The sequence below is a fragment of the Berghia stephanieae genome, chromosome 6, assembly GCF_034508935.2.
Source record: "Berghia stephanieae isolate SIO BIC M18660-M18661 chromosome 6, UCSD_Bste_1.3, whole genome shotgun sequence".
In the NCBI taxonomy this organism is placed as follows: domain Eukaryota; kingdom Metazoa; phylum Mollusca; class Gastropoda; order Nudibranchia; family Aeolidiidae; genus Berghia; species Berghia stephanieae.
In genome coordinates, this window is record NC_088365.1 from 7,293,046 (window position 1) to 7,310,545 (window position 17,500).

The 17,500-nt window shown below is 35.3% G+C and overlaps 2 protein-coding genes across 3 annotated transcripts in view; both read left to right on the forward strand.

Annotated features, from left to right (window-relative positions):
- Nucleotides 1-3,861, forward strand: part of LOC144975612 (endothelin-converting enzyme 1-like) — a 58,309-nt gene extending 54,448 nt beyond the window's left edge. For both annotated transcript variants that reach the window (XM_078919775.1, XM_078919776.1), the window contains exons 22-24: nucleotides 1,625-1,723; nucleotides 2,660-2,736; nucleotides 3,168-3,861. In XM_078919775.1, the coding sequence (XP_078775901.1) occupies nucleotides 1,625-1,723; nucleotides 2,660-2,736; nucleotides 3,168-3,267 (276 nt within the window). In that variant the 3' untranslated portion in view covers nucleotides 3,268-3,861. The remainder of the gene's footprint in view (nucleotides 1-1,624; nucleotides 1,724-2,659; nucleotides 2,737-3,167) is intronic.
- Nucleotides 3,862-17,059: 13,198 nt separating this feature from the next.
- LOC144975613 (globin-like) overlaps nucleotides 17,060-17,500 on the forward strand; it is a 12,008-nt gene continuing 11,567 nt past the window's right edge. Inside the window, exon 1 of the mRNA XM_078919777.1 lies at nucleotides 17,060-17,241. Within this exon, the coding sequence (XP_078775903.1) occupies nucleotides 17,144-17,241 (98 nt within the window). The 5' untranslated portion in view covers nucleotides 17,060-17,143. The remainder of the gene's footprint in view (nucleotides 17,242-17,500) is intronic.

Genomic DNA, 17,500 nt, shown 5'->3' on the forward strand with positions numbered 1-17,500 from the left:
GACGCTGTTGCCAGGCGGTGTGACATCAGACTATTGAATCGTATTCATGCGAGGTAAACAATGCTCAGTTTGGTTCATGGTATGAACATCAACACATTTACAAATACAGGCACAGCCATACACGAACATACACGCAAGCACATTGTTAGACGAGTGCGCGTTTTGATGCTCTGAAAATTTAATCTATAAAATAACCAAAAAAACAAACAAACAAAAACCCCCCAAAACCAGAGCTTTTGTATAGATAGTATGCGCTTGGCCAATAAATCAAAACATTGCCATCCGGAAGCATAACGAACCAACACACAAAACTGTGTGTAACCATAAACTTTTATAGTCTGGTTCAGACAGTTTATTGAGAAGTACTCATAAACGCGGATGGCAAAGAACAATAACAAAGACATGCGTGACGTCAACTTCATTCTATCTATAGAGCAATACCCACTAAATATTCTCAAAGCGCTTTACAAATGGTCCCTGACCAACACCAACACATAACATGAGATCAAGACATAACGCCTGTTAGGCGATCTTACAATAATAATAATAATAATAATAATAATAATAATAATAATAATAATAATAATAATAATAATAATAATGGTGAAAACTTATATAGCGCAGAACTTATATATATCACAATATTGACATTATTTGTAACCCACCAGGTTAATCTGGTAACATGTCGGAATGAACGAGATGAAGAAAATGATAAGAAGGAGGACATTTAAGAATTATTAAAAAGATTATTTATACTTAGTGTGAGTTTTAAATACTTCCCGTCTGTATTGGCAATATATATATATATATATATATATATATATATATATATATATATATATATATATATATATATATATATAGGGAATGAGATTAGCGGAAGAGTAGCGTTCCTTGATTGGACGTCATCTTACTGAGAGAACGTAATTTGTTTTGAAGTGTCTCAAGCCGCTTTCACCGGAAGCGAGGACGAGAGACGCATGCGCACAACCAACATGACGTTCTCTCTCTAATAACTTTTCCGCCGGTGACGTCACAGACTATGGGTGACGCCCCAATCACGGGACGCTACTCTTCCGCTAATCTCATTCCCTATATACGGCATTCATTTAAAGTCAAATTTTGAAAGTCGAGCTTATGAGTCATTTTAAGCATTAGTTTGACCCAGACATAAGATAAAGACGTTCTGAGACCTTGGTCCAATTATTCATTATTTGAAAGCAAAGTTCTATATTTTATTCCTTTGTCTTTTTTTTTTGTGCGGCTATGTGGTCTTGTGGTATGACACTCGCTTTCGGATCGGAAGATCCATGGTTCGAGCCTCACATTATCTCAACGTACTCAGGTGTAGAATGAGTACCTCGGCCGTTAACAGCATTGTCTTTACCGAAAAATTGTATACGCCTAACAGGCGTATGTCCCGTCCTACATGTTCAATGTTGCAGTTGACCAGGGACCCCATTGTAAAGAGCTTTGAGCACATTTAGTGGATATTGCGCTATATAAAGCTCTTTTTTTGTTTCTTATTCCTTTGTCTTTTTTTAATTCATCAATCTTATTTACATTTCTCATGTTGTTTCGTTGTCATTCCGTACTATGTTCTTACTTTTCTGATTCATTCCAGGCGTATCGGTCTATGATTAGTAGGAGAGGAACAGAAGAAGAGAGACTGCCTGGTTTGAAGATGAACAACAATCAAGTCTTCTTCATCAGCTATGCTCAGGTTTGACTCTTTGTTTTTACACTTTGACCTCTCTTTGTTTTTACACTTGACCTCTCTTTGTTTTTACACTTTGACCTCTCTTTGTTTTTACACTTTGACCTTCTTGTTTAATTGACTTTTTGTTCAATGTTTTAACACCCCACCTCCTTCTTTTTATCCCCCACCCTCTCCCCCCCAAAAAAAAAATTCCCATCAAACCAAAAGCAAGAAACCACAAACAACAACACCCCCCCCCCCCCCCCCCCCCCCCCGATAAAAAAAAACAAAAACAAAACCCAACAAACTTGTTTGTTTTTTTGTTTTAATGTTTTTAAGTGTTTTACGGCGATTGCAACACATTTAGGTTATATCAGCGCCAGCAAAAAGGCAGAAAATGGGATAGTAAAAAGTTCTAGACTTACAATTAAAGCACCCAAGAGAAAGTAAGACAAAGGGGAACTGGGAACAAATAGGGATCAGATGTAGATTCCAAGGGCATACCACCAATATACTTAGTTTGAGATCACCTATAAGTCTCATCCGGACACAAACACACAATCCAACAAAGAGGAATACACTCAAATGCTTACATTATACATTCAAAATAACAAACTTAATAATACATAACAGAGAGATGATTTACAAGGAAAAAAATATCATCTCCCAAAACAATAACTATGCATTTGACTGTTTCCCTCCCAGCTATTATTATTATTATTATTATTATTATTATTATTATTATTATTATTATTATTATTATTATTATTATTATTATTATTATTATTATTATTATTATTATTATTATTATTATTATTATTATTATTATTTTATATATTATTATTATTATTATTATTATTATTATTTTTTTTATTATTTTTTATTATTATTTCATTATTTAATATTATCATTATTATTATTATTATTATATTATTATTATCATTACTACCGATTTCACAGATGTGGTGTGCCGCGTATGGAGAAGAGGCCAAGCATGATTTCCTGGCCAACAGCGACCACCCTCCATTTCCATACAGGTGAGAAAGCGTTTCATGAGAAGTTTTCTGAGAACTGACATGACAGTAGACTGATTAACTTTGTGAAATAATGGACTGGTAGGTACGGGCATACATTTTGAGCACGATTATAGTCCATGATATAAAATCTAAGATCACTAAAATATTTTTTTAAAACTTTAGCTTTGATATATCACAATTCCACTAAAAATGTTTTAAGCGCTTAACAAGGGGTCCCTGGCCCAACAGCAATACGTAAAATTTAGGACGAGACATGACGCCTGTTAGGCGATATTACATTTTCTTTCGGACAGAGTAGACGCTGTTACGACCACGTACTCATTTTACACCTGAGTATGGTGAGAAAAAGTGAGTAAAGAGCCTTTTCCAAGGACTCAATTATGCGCAGAACTATGTGCGTTCATCATAATTTTATGTCTTTGTATTTTCAGAGTGTTTGGTACCTTGCAGAATTCGGATGAATTTTCAAGTTCGTTTGGCTGTCTGGTTGGTACCCGAATGAACCCGAGGGAGAAGTGCAACATGTGGTGAACGGGTCACTAGATGAAACATATGTGAGCCACGGTGTCAAAACGGTATTAAGTCGGGATGATTAAGATGCTGAAAACTGAATTTGTAGCCAGAAATATCAGACTTCCGTTGAGTTTATATGTTTTATTGAGGAGATTGAATATCATATTTTAGAGTGCTAAATACCAATAATTCATATTTTTGACAAGTTAAGCTTTAATTTGACTTTTTAGCATCTGGTTCATTCCGACATAATACCGTTTTGAAACGTTGGGTCACAAATATGTGAGCCACGGTGTCAAAACGGTATTACGTCGGAATGATCCAGATAGTGGAAAATTGAGTTATGGTCTAAAGGATCAGAATCAGAATTAATGTAAGGTTTTGTAGGTGTACAAGAAAAGGCACTCTCCTCAATGATGACACGAGTCTTTTTCTTCCATATTATAGTCGGCGGACAGAGTTAAGTCGAGTATGAATCTCGATAGTACCAATAACACTAATAGAGCAGTAAAGTTAGGTGCCCCAAACGTAAACAAAGGTCGAGAAGCACGTGGCAAACCACATGTTCCTGTCTTGACAGCTCACGTTCCAATGTAAATAATAGAAAAAAAATAACCTTTAAAATTTGGCTGTTAGGTGGCAAAAGAAACACATATTCATAAATACTCGATCATGCATCAAATAATGTCTAGATATGGATATTTTATGGAACAAAAGGTAAAATTTTCTAAAATTTATCAAAAGTTACAGTCTATCTATTTTTAGACCAGAGCAAATTACTGCGCTGGTGTGAACAAAACGAGAATTATTCGGAGCCTGATTTTCATAATAATTTAGCCTTATATTATTATTTTTGCAACTGTTAGATTTTATGTAAACATATTTTCAATACTGAAAGTGTATTGCCTACAACTCAAACTACAAAATTGGGAGACCTATATTGTGCGTAAATTATTCCGGTCCCTAACGGAAGTCACTAGCAACTTGTTATTGTTTACGTTTGGGGCAGCAAACTTTACTCTTCTATAACACATTGGAAAGGCTGTTTTCCAAGTTGTGTTTATAGGGAATGCGATTAGCGGAAGAGTAGCGTCCCTTGATTGGACGTCACCCATAGTCTGTGACGTCACAGACTACGGGTGACGTCCAATCAAGGGACGCTACTCTTCCGCTAATCTCATTCCCTATTGCAATGCCATATTATTTAGGTCCTCCACGTTGCTGTGTAATTTCATGGGAGCGATCTATATTCAGGTTTTCTTCCAACCGAGTCATCGATCACATGATATTATGTTGCTGTCTAAGAAATGGACAATTCTTAATAAATGTAAACATGCTGCTTTGTTTATGAAAGTTGTAAACATACACATGCGTCAAGCTGAACAAAATGACCAATTGTGATAGTGGATAGTTCGAAAATTGTGAACACTTTTCACTATGTGGGTCACTTTGAGCACATTTTGCAATGTGACCAATGACCCCGAGCACATGGAAAGGTAATATAGATCAGCCTCATTGAATCTGGACGGCTATTTCACAGACTGATAGTGTTGGGGGGAGAACTATGTAGACGTCTAACGACATTTGATTGTAGGATGTTGACATCAGGAAGCTGGATTTTCGGATTCTCTTCTTGAGTACTTATTTCAACTCAATTTTTATCTGTTAAAATAGGATTTTACTCACTAAGTTCATCCCGACATACTACCGTTCTGAGACGATTGGTCACAAATTTCTTAGGATGTTAAGTTTTATTCAATTCTTTTCTTGGTTGTTTTCTTTATTCTGTGATGGAAATGAGGCAAGAAAGCAACTGTTGTAGTGCGTTGTGTGGGACTATACTATTAACTCTTCCCTTACCTATGATTTTCAGTATTTTCTCAAAATGGCAGGCTTACCCAGCAAAACATTGGTTCTTTAAACTCAAAAGAAACTCTCTATAAAACAATATTATATTCTTATGAATCAAACAAAGCTGATTCTTCAAAGTGTATGATGTAGAATATGAATTTAAATAAGACAAAATGTTTATTGTGTCGTAACAAATCTGACGATTTTGCTCTAGGTGGTAATGAGATTAAGATGGATTGTTAGATATCTGTAGCTGAAGGTTAATCAATTTGTAACACATAGAGCAGTTAATGATACTCTGGGTTGAAAATCTCAACTTGTCATTTAAGTTCGATTTCTGTTGTCCTATATTTTTCTATCAAAGATGGTTTTCTCGTTTGGAAATCATTTACTTGTAAAATATGACATGCACAAGGGTTGTCATGAATAGTGTTTATATAATACTAACTTTCGGCTTTGATGCTAAGAACTTCATGTGTTGGGCTAAGCCTAGTGAGGTAAGGTTTCCAGTCGCTCAGGTTGTGGTGGATCAATGGGGTTTATTTCTGTTCTTTATGGGCATCCGGCGGTGACTGGATAGTTGTGTCGGTCAAATCTGCTGGAAAGTACTTTGCCACAGCTGTGTTGAACCCGTGACCTCAAGAAGTCGGGGAGAAGTGGCTCTCGATAGTCTAGAATTTGAAGCGACTTTTTTCTGTGGTCGTGTATAGTTCATACGGTAGAGTTATGATCTCCCCGGCCAGGCGGAGTTGTCGTACCAGTAAGGTCGCGGGTTCGAGCCCCCCATCGCTGCCGCGAAGTTTTTATTCTTTGTTGTCTTCCGGCACTTTCATCCTACTCACTTCATTTTTTGTCACAGCATAGCATTCTTATCCAGAGGCCCGTGGGCCTCTGATTGTTTTGCCCGTCGGCAACTGTTACTGACTGTTTAGCACTATAGATACTGGGATTCTCCCCCGTGTCACGTGTGTAATGGTCCGCAGATGGTCCTAACAGTGCTGATACAGAGGTGCTGAGTTATAATGTGTGCTATCATTGTAATATTCGTTCCAAAGCGAATCTATGGCCTAAATAAATGTGAAGCAAATGCTGTTCACTTTTCACAAAACCACAGATTTATCTCCACGAATGAAGAAAAAGTATAACTATGGAATTTTGTTTTCACTGAGTGTTGTATTATTTGTGAATAGTAGATATAATACAATATTTCTATTTTCTCATACGTCTTTGCGCAATCGTATGTGAGAGCTTGGAAATTAAGATTGGGGGGCGGGGGGGGGGGGGGGAATGTAACTTGGAAGAAAGTTGTGATAAAAAAGCACCCTCGATTTCTTGTGTGTACTCGTTTATGTGGTTCATAATAGTCCATTAGCAATAATGCTTTTTGTGTGTGCGTATGTATGTGTGAATGTATTATTTGTGAGTGATTGTGTGCATAATTTGTCTGCATATGAGTACGTTTGTGTGTCTATCTCTGTGTGTGTCTGTGTGTGTGTTTGTGTGTGTGTGAGTTGTGTGTGTGTGAGTTGTGTAAATTTGTGTGCTTCGATACTCACAGCTAGTCCAAACGGACGGATAGAGAAATATTTGATATTTTGTTCATTTTCACCATACTATTATGGTCTTTTTATCGCAGTATTCTATTTAGCAACTATGTAAATTAATTATACTCTCATTGTAGTTTGGATACCTTTGTGATAACAAGACATTTTCAGAAGTATTATATGTGAATGTTTCATAGTCCAGTTTTAAACTTGTGTATTTCCCTACTCCGTAATAACGATTGTTAAGTAATGTACAGTTTTAATGAATAACATTTTATAAAAATAGATTTTAATATATGATGTCAGAAAACAAACGGGTGCTGATTAATCAGGGGACGGCATGGTAAAAATCAATTGACGCTTTAAACAAATAAATATTTTAATAAAGTATATAATAAATGGCAATAGATGACAAAATAAATTAACAATAGTCCACTGATTTACACCAACTACTTGAAATGTGCCATACATCTAGTTAGTAAGAATTCCTTTAATCATATATATATATATATATACCTATATATAAACTTGACCTTTTATATAGCGCAATATCCACTTAATGTGCTCAAAGCGATTTACAAGGGGACATTGACCAACAGCAACATGTAACATTTAGAACGAGACATGACTCCTGTTAGGCAGTATCACAATTTTTCCCCGACAGAGACAACGCTATTAACGGCCAGGTACTCATTTTACACATGAGTACGGTGAGACAATTTGAGTAAAGAGCCTTTTTCCAAAGGAGTCAACTATGCGCCGAGCGAGGCTCGAACTTAGAACCTTCCGATCCAAAAGCGAGTGTCATAACACTAGAACACATAGCCACACCATATAAACGCCGTGCTCTTGAAAAACACGTATTTAAAAATTTGGCCAGAAAACTCCTACATCGAATATCGCTCGATTTATATTATCTTTGTCTTGGTATAAACTCTCAAACCTGGGACTGAAGGAATCAGCACATGAAATATTTATGCAATCACAATAACACAATTTTTATGTTATATTCCTCTCTACTTTTTAGTATAATATCATTTAACCTTTACCAGTTTATAAAGTATCTTGATAATCATTTGATTATTTATATTTTTATTGAACAAGAATTTTATTATATATATGTAATCATAGTCACCATAATATATCCGCTTGTTGTCCCACTGTACATTTTAAGACTTTTAATATTCTTTGCCAAGTTTTATTTAATTTATTAACATTTGATATTTCTTTTATATATTACCGAATTGTGTTGTGATACAAAATTAATTATAATTTCCATACAAGGATCAATAAAGTATATCTTATCTTATCTTATCTTACCTTACGAGGTCCCAGGTTTGAGAGTTTTTGCCAAGATGAGGGTCATTTAAATCGATCTCTATTTGAAGGACGAGTTTTCTGGCAAAATTTTAATTAATGTATTTTTGTCCAGAGTACGGCCGATAACTGCTGGTTAATAACCCTCAATTCGTGGAAAGATCTGTTATACTCTGTTATACTGTGCGGCTATGTGGTCTAGTGGTATGACACTCGCTTTCGGATCGGATGGTCATGGGTTCGAGCCTCGCGCTCGGCGCATAGTTGAGTCCTCGGAAAAGGCTCTTTACTCACATTCTCTCACCGTACTCAGGTGTAAAACGAGTACCTGGCCGTTAACAGCGTTGTCTTTGTCCAAACAAAAATTTGTAATATCGCCTAACAGGCGTCATGTCCCGTTCTAAATGTTACGTGTTGCTGTTGGCCAGAGACCCCAAGTAAAGCGCTTTGAGCACGTATAGTGGATATTGCGCTATATAAAAGCTCAAGTTTTATTTTGTTTTTGTTTTTAATAACCCTCAATTCGTGTTACGATCTGTTATACTCTAATTGAATGCATAAAATGGTGCAGCTACCATCACAACTTTGATTACTGATAAAGGAAAAAAAAATAAAACAACATGGCACAAGCAATCAAAATTAAAAGAAACATAAAAAACAAAACAAACAACAACAACAACAACAAAAGAAGTAAAAAGCAAGAAATACAAAACAAAACAATATCAAACATAATGTAAGTATCGAATCAGCCCTCACTCCACTTCAAAACAACTTTTTTAAAAAGTTAAGAGAAGCTAAAATAGTCGTGGTTACAATAGTGGTAATTTCGTGTAGAACTACCTACATTATTAAATAAATTTTAAACATAGTTTATTTTCTGAAGTAGAAATATAGGTAGATATAATATAATATGTATTATTGTACATGAGTTAAAATAGACATGGTTACAAAAGTAGTAATTTCGTGTATCTACGTACCTAGATTATTAAATCAATTCTAAACATAGTTTATTTTATGAAGTAGAAACATTGGTTGATATATGTATTATTGTTCATGCTTCGAGTGGTAATAGTTTCTCAATTTATCTTAATTAAGATCATGCATTTTATGATCCTTTTATACAAACTATACCCATCCTATACATAGCTATGCAATATTTTGATAATTTGATTTGTGTACCCAAGCATTGTGGAATATAACATAACTCAATATGATTTGCCTGCAATATATTAGAAATAATATACGATTTTATATTGAATTCATCATAGGTGATACTCTTTTATACTATCTCGTATTTTTACTATTATAAAAATGATATATTTTTATATCAGTGTGCAATATGAATATCAAAGTAGGTATCTATGTCATTTTATGTTGGTTTTACAGTTAAATTTAGGTATGTACATTCAATAAATTGATGTTTTATTATTATATATCATTTTAGCTTGCCATACATCTTTTCTCGCAGATCTCTCCTCTTAATAACCGTTCACATCAAAGATTTATTTGTGACTTATTCTTTATTTCTTAGAAATTATTTACAATTATTATTCTCTTTTATCATTTTGTTTCATTTTGTTTCAAATGATATCTTATTCTTGTCTGCATTACAACATTAACAAACGTTTTGTTAAAAAAAAATTATTGGTTTTACTTCATGTGTTAAATTTCGCCAAACCACCCTATTATCTTTGATTTCTGGGGAAAATGTTACCCTTTGTATTTAATAAACACAATTAGTCATAAAATTAATAATCATGTCTTTACATTTTGGTTGCATTTGATTGATAACAACTTGTCTGAGAAAAGTAACCAGCGTAAGCCCGTTCGTTGGTTTGTAGAAGTTAATATTTGATGAGAAATCCATGATTTATGATGTCAACTCATCAAAAGTCAAATTCAGCTAAAACAATGAAGACAACAAGAAACGTAAACATCCGTTTAAAAAAGAAATAGTTACAACCAGAAACAATTGTATCCAAGTTATTTGAAATGTATAATAATAGGGAATGAGATTAGCGGAAGAGTAGCGTCCCTTGATTGAACGTCACCCATAGTCTCTGACGTCACCGGCGGAAAAGTTATTAGAGAGAGAACGTCATGTTGGTTTTGCGCATGCGTCTCTCGTCCTCGCGAAACAAGGACGAGAGACGCATGCGCACAACCAACATGACGTTCTCTCTCTAATAGCTTTTCCGCCGGTGACGTCACAGACTATGGGTGACGTCCAATCAAGGGATGCTACTCTTCCGCTAATCTCATTCCCTATATGATATGGTTCTTGCTTTCGTACGTAACGTTCGAAATTACGAACTCATCCTCAATGAATTTGCAATAGATCATCACGACCGTCGCGTGACGCGAGGGGATTAAAATTTCCGTCTCAGGTTCAAATGGAAGATTGCAAGAATCTTGTAATAACCGGCTCTATCAAAACATCCATTTCTATTGTAAGGGAAAGGATAGATCAAGGTATCTAATTGAATCTAATTATATACATTTTGAAAACTTCTGAAATGTTTTAAAGATGAGATTTCATATATCTATATCAACATCCACTTAATGTGCTCAAAACGCTCTTTCAGTGTGTGATTCGAGTTGAATTTGTTCTATGAATAATTTTACCATGAGTTTAAGCGCTTCATGTCAGGTCCAGTTCCTTATATTACTCCATAGTGTTGACTGAGCAATCTTTAAGGGGCAGCGTGACTCAGTGGTACGGTCTTTGCTTCCTACCCGAAAGGTACCGGGTTCAATCACCCGCCGCTGCGTTGTGTGGCCTTGAGCAAGTCACCTCGCCCTAGCTCACTTTGCGGCGCTGCTCTGGGTTATTCCAATCTTTCCTTGGAATAGACCCTAAAGACAAATTTCCCCTTGGGGATGAATAAAGGGAATTTTATTAATTTTTGTTTATTATTTTATTTTTAATTAATTAATTTTTAACAACAACAAAATATATCATCGTTATTTTGATATGTGTTGTTTGTTGACTAAGATTGCTAATGGTGATTAATTTCTATGAGTGAAATGTTTTTATTGGCTTTCCATTTTTCAAATCTTCTATTGAGTTTGAGTGATGATCTTTGTTGCTTATTCATCTTTATAACTGTTTGCCATTAAAGTATTTTAAAAAGTAGACAAATCATAATGTTTATATTGCGACTGACCGATATAGCTATTTTATACTTTACAATCTTGTTCTGAAAACAGATTATCTGAATCGTTTTTTTATCGTTTATTCTTTTGAATATTAACATTAACCTCTAAAATTTAATTATTTTTTGTTATTTGATAAATTTTGTTTAATCAGTTCAAATTTATAAATATCTCCAAGGTCATAATTATAAACCTGCATGTTAATTTTTTGAGGTTGTATTTTTTTTTTCATGTGATATTATTTTTTTATGTAATGTTTTTTGTTTTGTTTTTTTTTGTTTTTTGAAAAAAAAATCATAGTTTTGTTTCAGACGTGAGGCAGATGATCGATAGATTGTCATGCCTCTCATGTTCATGACTCCTGATTGATTGTCAGACTAAACACAGATATGGCAAGATATTACAAAAAAAACCAAAAAAAAAAAAAAAACTAAAAATAAAAATAACGAAAAAAAACAAAAACAAAAACAAGCAAACAAAAATCCTTGAAGGTTTACCTACTTGCTTACATTATAATGGCGTTAGACTGTATATTAGGAGCACATCTAGTACCTTTTGCACATACTTTTGTTTATTTTGTTGGTTTGTTTTGTTTTTTTTTTGGTTTTGTTTTTTAAGTCACGGAGTGCGACTGTAAACATTTATTGCTAATTTTGTTAATGATCCGTTCATTTATTAAAATGGGTGCTACAAAAATGATACGCTTTTCATTGGATTATTTTTGTTCATTCGTTCCAGCGTCATAATTGGATTCAATAGTCTGATGTCACGTCGCCCAGCAACGGCGAGCAGCGTGGTTCTAAACAAAGAAAATCGGTACTTTTTATTTTTCATGCTGGCTAGAACGTTTCATATATAATGTGATCAGTATGTATAAAAGTCAAAACATGATCATATTTATAATGTTTTTCTCCTCTGGATACACTGTTATGCTCGTCGGAGAAATATTTCATAAGAGCGTCCGCCATTGTTCCGATAGTTTAGAGCCAGTTGCTATTTTACTATGCGTCATTACGAGGGAAGTGACGTCATGACTGTAAAGCGTATTGAGTGTAGCGGATTAGCCATTTAATTCTTTTCAAGAAATGCCAAATAGGTCAAAAGAAAAAGCCAAATTGTTTGAAAAAAAATGTCAAATTGCAAAATGCACATAAAAGTAGCAATAAAATATAAAAGGGTAACTTTACTTGTTTGGCGAGTGCTTTACCAACTGAACTATCGGGGCCTCCACACTATAAATGAGCCTCTTTAAATTGCAACAAGGCCTAACATGGAACACTCAACAGGGGAGGTAATTAGGCTGACCAAGAAACATAATATTGGGAAATGGCTTCCGGATCAGCGTTGCCAAAATAATTGGGGGAAAGAATGCCAAGTTTAAAGTTAAAGCAAAATATCAAGTACAATCTTCATCGCCAAGAGTCAGATAAAGTGAGATTTGTCAGATACCTCCTTGTTTACGTAATACGCTTCAACAGTCGTAACGTCACTTCCCTCGTAATGACGCATGGCAACTTAGTAACTGGCTCTAAACTATCGGAGCAATGGCGGATACCCTTATGAAATATTTCTCCGACGAGCATAAAAGCGTATCCAGAGGGGAAAAAACTCATTATAAATCTGATCATGTTTTGACTTTTACACATTTTGATCACAAGACATATGAAAAGTTCTAGCCAGCATGAAGAATAAAAAGTACCTATTTTCTTTGTTTAGAACCACTATGGCCGTCGTTGCTGGGCGACGTGACATCAGACTATGGAATCCAATTACATGTAAGGCATGCAAAACAAGGGCTTTCATCATAAGAAATGTAAAAGGTTGCCCAGTGTCAACTCAAATAAAAGCAAAGACGTCGACTGTCAGACCAATATCAAGCAGTGCAGTCTAGGAATCTTACTTGTACAGATAGTATGCGCTTGACTAAGAAGCTCACAACATTGCCACCCGGAAGTATCACGGACCAACACGCAAAACTATGTGTGACCTTAAATGTTTATTGTCTGTTTAATACAGTTTAGTGAGAATTACTCATAAACACGGATGGCAAAAAAAAACAACAAAAATCAAACAATAAAAATGACCTGAGTGGCGCAAATTTATTCTATATATATATAGTGTGCGCTTGGCTAAGAAGCACATAACATTGCCATCCGGAAGTATAATAGACCAACACACAAAACTATGTGTAACCTGAAACGTCAATAACAAAGACCTGAGTGACGTCAACTTCAACCTATCTATAGTAAAAAGACATGAAAACATGAGAAAAGGTCCACAGATGAACAGCACGACTCATCACAAATTAAATGACTACTTACCACTTACCACACAAAAGCATCACAAATCTTGCCACACATCTTTTTTTTTAATGAACTTTTAAATATCGCAATATCTACCTTCCGTGCTCAAAGCGCTTTACAAGGGGCCCCTGGCCAACAGTAACACTTAACATCAAGGACGGGACGAGACGCCTGGTAAGCGATATTACAATATTTTGTTTCGGACGGAGACAACGCTGTTAATGGCCAGGTATTCATTTTACACCTGAGTACGGTGAGAGAATGTGACTAAAGAGCCTTTTCCAAGAACTCAACTATGCACCGAGCGAGGCTCGAACCCAGGACCTTCCGATCCGAAAGTGGGTGTCATACCACTAGACCACATAACCGCATCGAGGACTCAAAACTTCAGAAAGCCTTAGAAAACCAAAACAAAATGATAATTTTCTATAACATTCGAGGACTAGCAAAACCAGTGACATCCAACTTAAGACAAAATCAATCAAGAGGACCTGATTCAAAAAAAAACAAACATCACCATGCCCACAACTAGAACTAACTACAGACAAAACGTATTTCTTTACCTTCTGCCGTATCCCTTTGGAATGGACTCACTTAAGAGGTCACGGACACTGAGGTACTCAAATCATTCATCACAGTCCTGGAAGCCCGGAGACGACTCTACGCTGTTAAGTTTGCTTGGTCTTCTTCTTCTTCTTCTTCTTCTTCTTCTTCTTCTTCTTCTTTCTTCTTCTTCTCTTTTCTTCTTCTTCTTCTTTCTTCTTCTTCTTCTCTTCTTCTTCTTCTTCTTCTTCTTCTTCTTCTTCTTCTTCTTCTTCTTCTTCTTCTTCTTCTTCTTCTTCTTCTTCTTCTTCTTCTTCTTCTTCTTCTTCTTCTTCTTCTTCTTCTTCTTCTCTTCTTCTTCTTCTTTCTTCTTCTTCTTCTTCTTCTTCTTTCTTCTTCTTTCTTCTTCTTCTTCTTCTTCTTCTTCTTCTTCTTCTTCTTCTTCTTTCTTCTTCTTCTTCTTCTTCTTCTTCTTTTCTTCTTCTTCTTCTTCTTCTTCTTCTTCTTCTTCTTCTTCTTCTTCTTCTTCTTCTTCTCTTCTTCTTCTTTTCTTCTTCTTCTTCTTCTTCTTCTTCTTCTTCTTCTTCTTCTTCTTCTTCTTCTTCTTCTTCTTCTTCTTCTTCTTCTTCTTCTTCTTCTTCTTCTTCTTCTTTCTTCTTCTTCTTCTTCTTCTTCTTCTTCTTCTTCTTCTTCTTCTTCTTCTTCTTCTTCTTCTTCTTCTTCTTCTTCTTCTTCTTCTTCTTCTTCTTCTTCTTCTTCCTCTCTTCTTCTTCTTCTTCTTCTTCTTCTTCTTCTTCTTCTTCTTCTTCTTCTTCTTCTTCTTCTTCTTCTTCTTCTTCTTCTTCTTCTTCTTCTTCTTCTTCTTCTTCTTCTTCTTCTTCTTCTTCTTCTTCTCTTCTTCTTTTCTTCTTCTTCTTTTCTTTCTCTTCTCTCTTCTTCTTCTTCTTCTTCTTCTTCTTCTTCTTCTTCTTCTTCTTCTCTCTTCTTCTTCTTCTTCTTCTTCTTCTTCTTCTTCTTCTCTTCTTCTTCTTCTTCTTCTCTTCTTCTTCTTCTTCTTCTTCTTCTTCTTTCTTCTTCTTCTTCTTCTTCTTCTCTTCTTTCTTTTTTTTTCTACTCTACTTACTCTTACTATCTACTATACTCTACTACTTCTACTACTACTACTACTTACTACTACTACTACTACTACTACTACTACTACTACTCTTTATTCTTACTATACTATACTACTTACTTACTTTCTACTATCTACTACTTACTTCTTCTTCATATGGTTATCTGCTGTCCAGCAAATATATCGTATCGTTCTATCTGTCTGTGTGTGTGTCTGTGTGTATGTTTATGTATGTATGTATGTATGTATGTATGTATGTATGTATGTATGTATGTATGTATGAATGTAGGCATGCATATACGATGATATGCTGGTTTGTATGTATGTCTGCATGTATGTATGTATGTATGTATGTATATGTGTTTGTATGTACGCTCATTTCTTTTGTATACATGTGTAGAAACAATGTGCAAGCGTGTATGTTCGTGTATGGCTGTGTCTGTATTTGTAAATGTGTTGATGTTCATACCATGAACCAAACTGAGCATTGTTTACCTCACATGAATTGCCTTTAATTTGGACAATAAAGATTATTATTATTATTATTATTATTATTATTATTATTATTATTATTATTATTATTATTATTATTATTATTATTATTATTATTATTATTATTATTCTTTTTCTTCTTCCTTTTAAGTCTGTTTCTTCAATTTTGCAGATTCCACAGACCACCGTTTTTTCTCTCTCTCATAGGAGATGTAAGACCCTTTCAGTGTCTCAATGTTGATAATATGAGCGAGTACAAGCGAAGCCATCGTAAAGTTATAGCCTGACACTGACCAAAAAATGACGTCAAAATGCCAGTCTTTTGCCACAAAAGAAAACAAATCGTGAGTTGTATTCAATCGTTCAACCAATGAAATAACTTGTTATTGTTTCCTTGAGCTCTGATAACGACAACTCACTAGACGCTACACAACCCCAAAAAAATGACGTCAAACTGCCAGTCTTAGAGGGTTCTTGTGTCAGGCTATATATGTTAAAACCATCGGTCCATGTGGGCATCCACTCTTGAGTGATGCATAACGTCTCCTTGTAAACAAGGATCGTTGAGGTGATTCGCCCGAAGCCTGAGGCTACAATGTGTATCTATGAGAAGGAGAAGAAGAAGATGGTATGCATCAACGTAAAGTTCCACCAACTCTACACGCAAAAAACAATGATGAACGTAAATAGTCCGATTTAGAGAAATAACTGAGAACTAACCACAAAATGTGATCTCAAAAGCTTAGTTGGTATCGCAAAGTACTTTTTACCAATACCAAATTAAGAAAGTAAGGAGCAGGCACTGGCGTGAGATAAAGATCTGAACAAGTGTGTATAAAAGGCTCAAGATAAAGCGAAAAAGAAAAACACTAGAATGTCTGCGGTTCGATCCCCAGTCGAGGTCCGCTAATATTTTGGGTTGGTTCTTTTTCTCGTGGTTTTTTTGCTTGCTTTGCCTGGCGCCTTTCATACACACTTGTTCAGATCTTTATTTTTTTTTACTAGATAAGAAAGACCCAACTACTCAATCACTACTGAGTGGACAGGGGATCAGAAAAAAAATATAGACTGTAGCTGGGATCAATGTCAGACCCTTTGCTCATGAGGCGAGCGCTTTACCAACTGAGTTTTAGAGACATCCTTAACAATATCGTGATTTGTAAGCATTTGAGTATGTTCCTCTAAGTGGGAACTTGTGCTTGTGTCTGGATGGGACTTTTAGGTGTCTCAAACTAATTAAACTAATAGTGTGCTATTAGAATATACTTCTGTTCCCTGTCTGAACCATTCGCCATCGTCTTACATTTTCTCGTATGCTTTAAATGTAAACGACCATCCTATTTTCTTCCATTTTACTGGCGCTGAAATGGGTCGCAAGGGCCGAAAACCATTAAGTTAAAAACAAAACCAAACAGATATCTTGGTGTGCACTTATTGGTGTCCAATCTGTTCAATACTTTTATTTTGTTTTGTGTTGTAAAATGAACACATAGTTAGGCAGTCATTTTATAGAGCAGATTAAAGAAGAAATAACAGTTCGTTCAATCTTTGTGACAGAAGCTAGCATCTCCAAAATGCCTAGTTCGGATGTCACAGGAACGGCGGATACTGATGAAGATTACGAGGATGATGGTGAGGAGGAGGTAATTCCGGGCTTAGGCTGGGGACAAAGGTATGTAGTATTTCTAGAAATGATTTGATGTTCTAAAGAGGACTGAGAGAATAGCATCATATGGCATATGGTATCCGAAGTTTGAGGGAGACAAAGACTGTTTGGGAAGAGTGCAAAACTTATCACACACCTGAAAGACAAAACCTACTGTGAGAGATTGAAAGAATTAAATCTCCCGACCTTAGATTCCAGAAGAAGAAGGGGAGATATGATCCAAGCATATAGGATAGTAAAGGGAATAGACAGGGTAGAGGCAGGA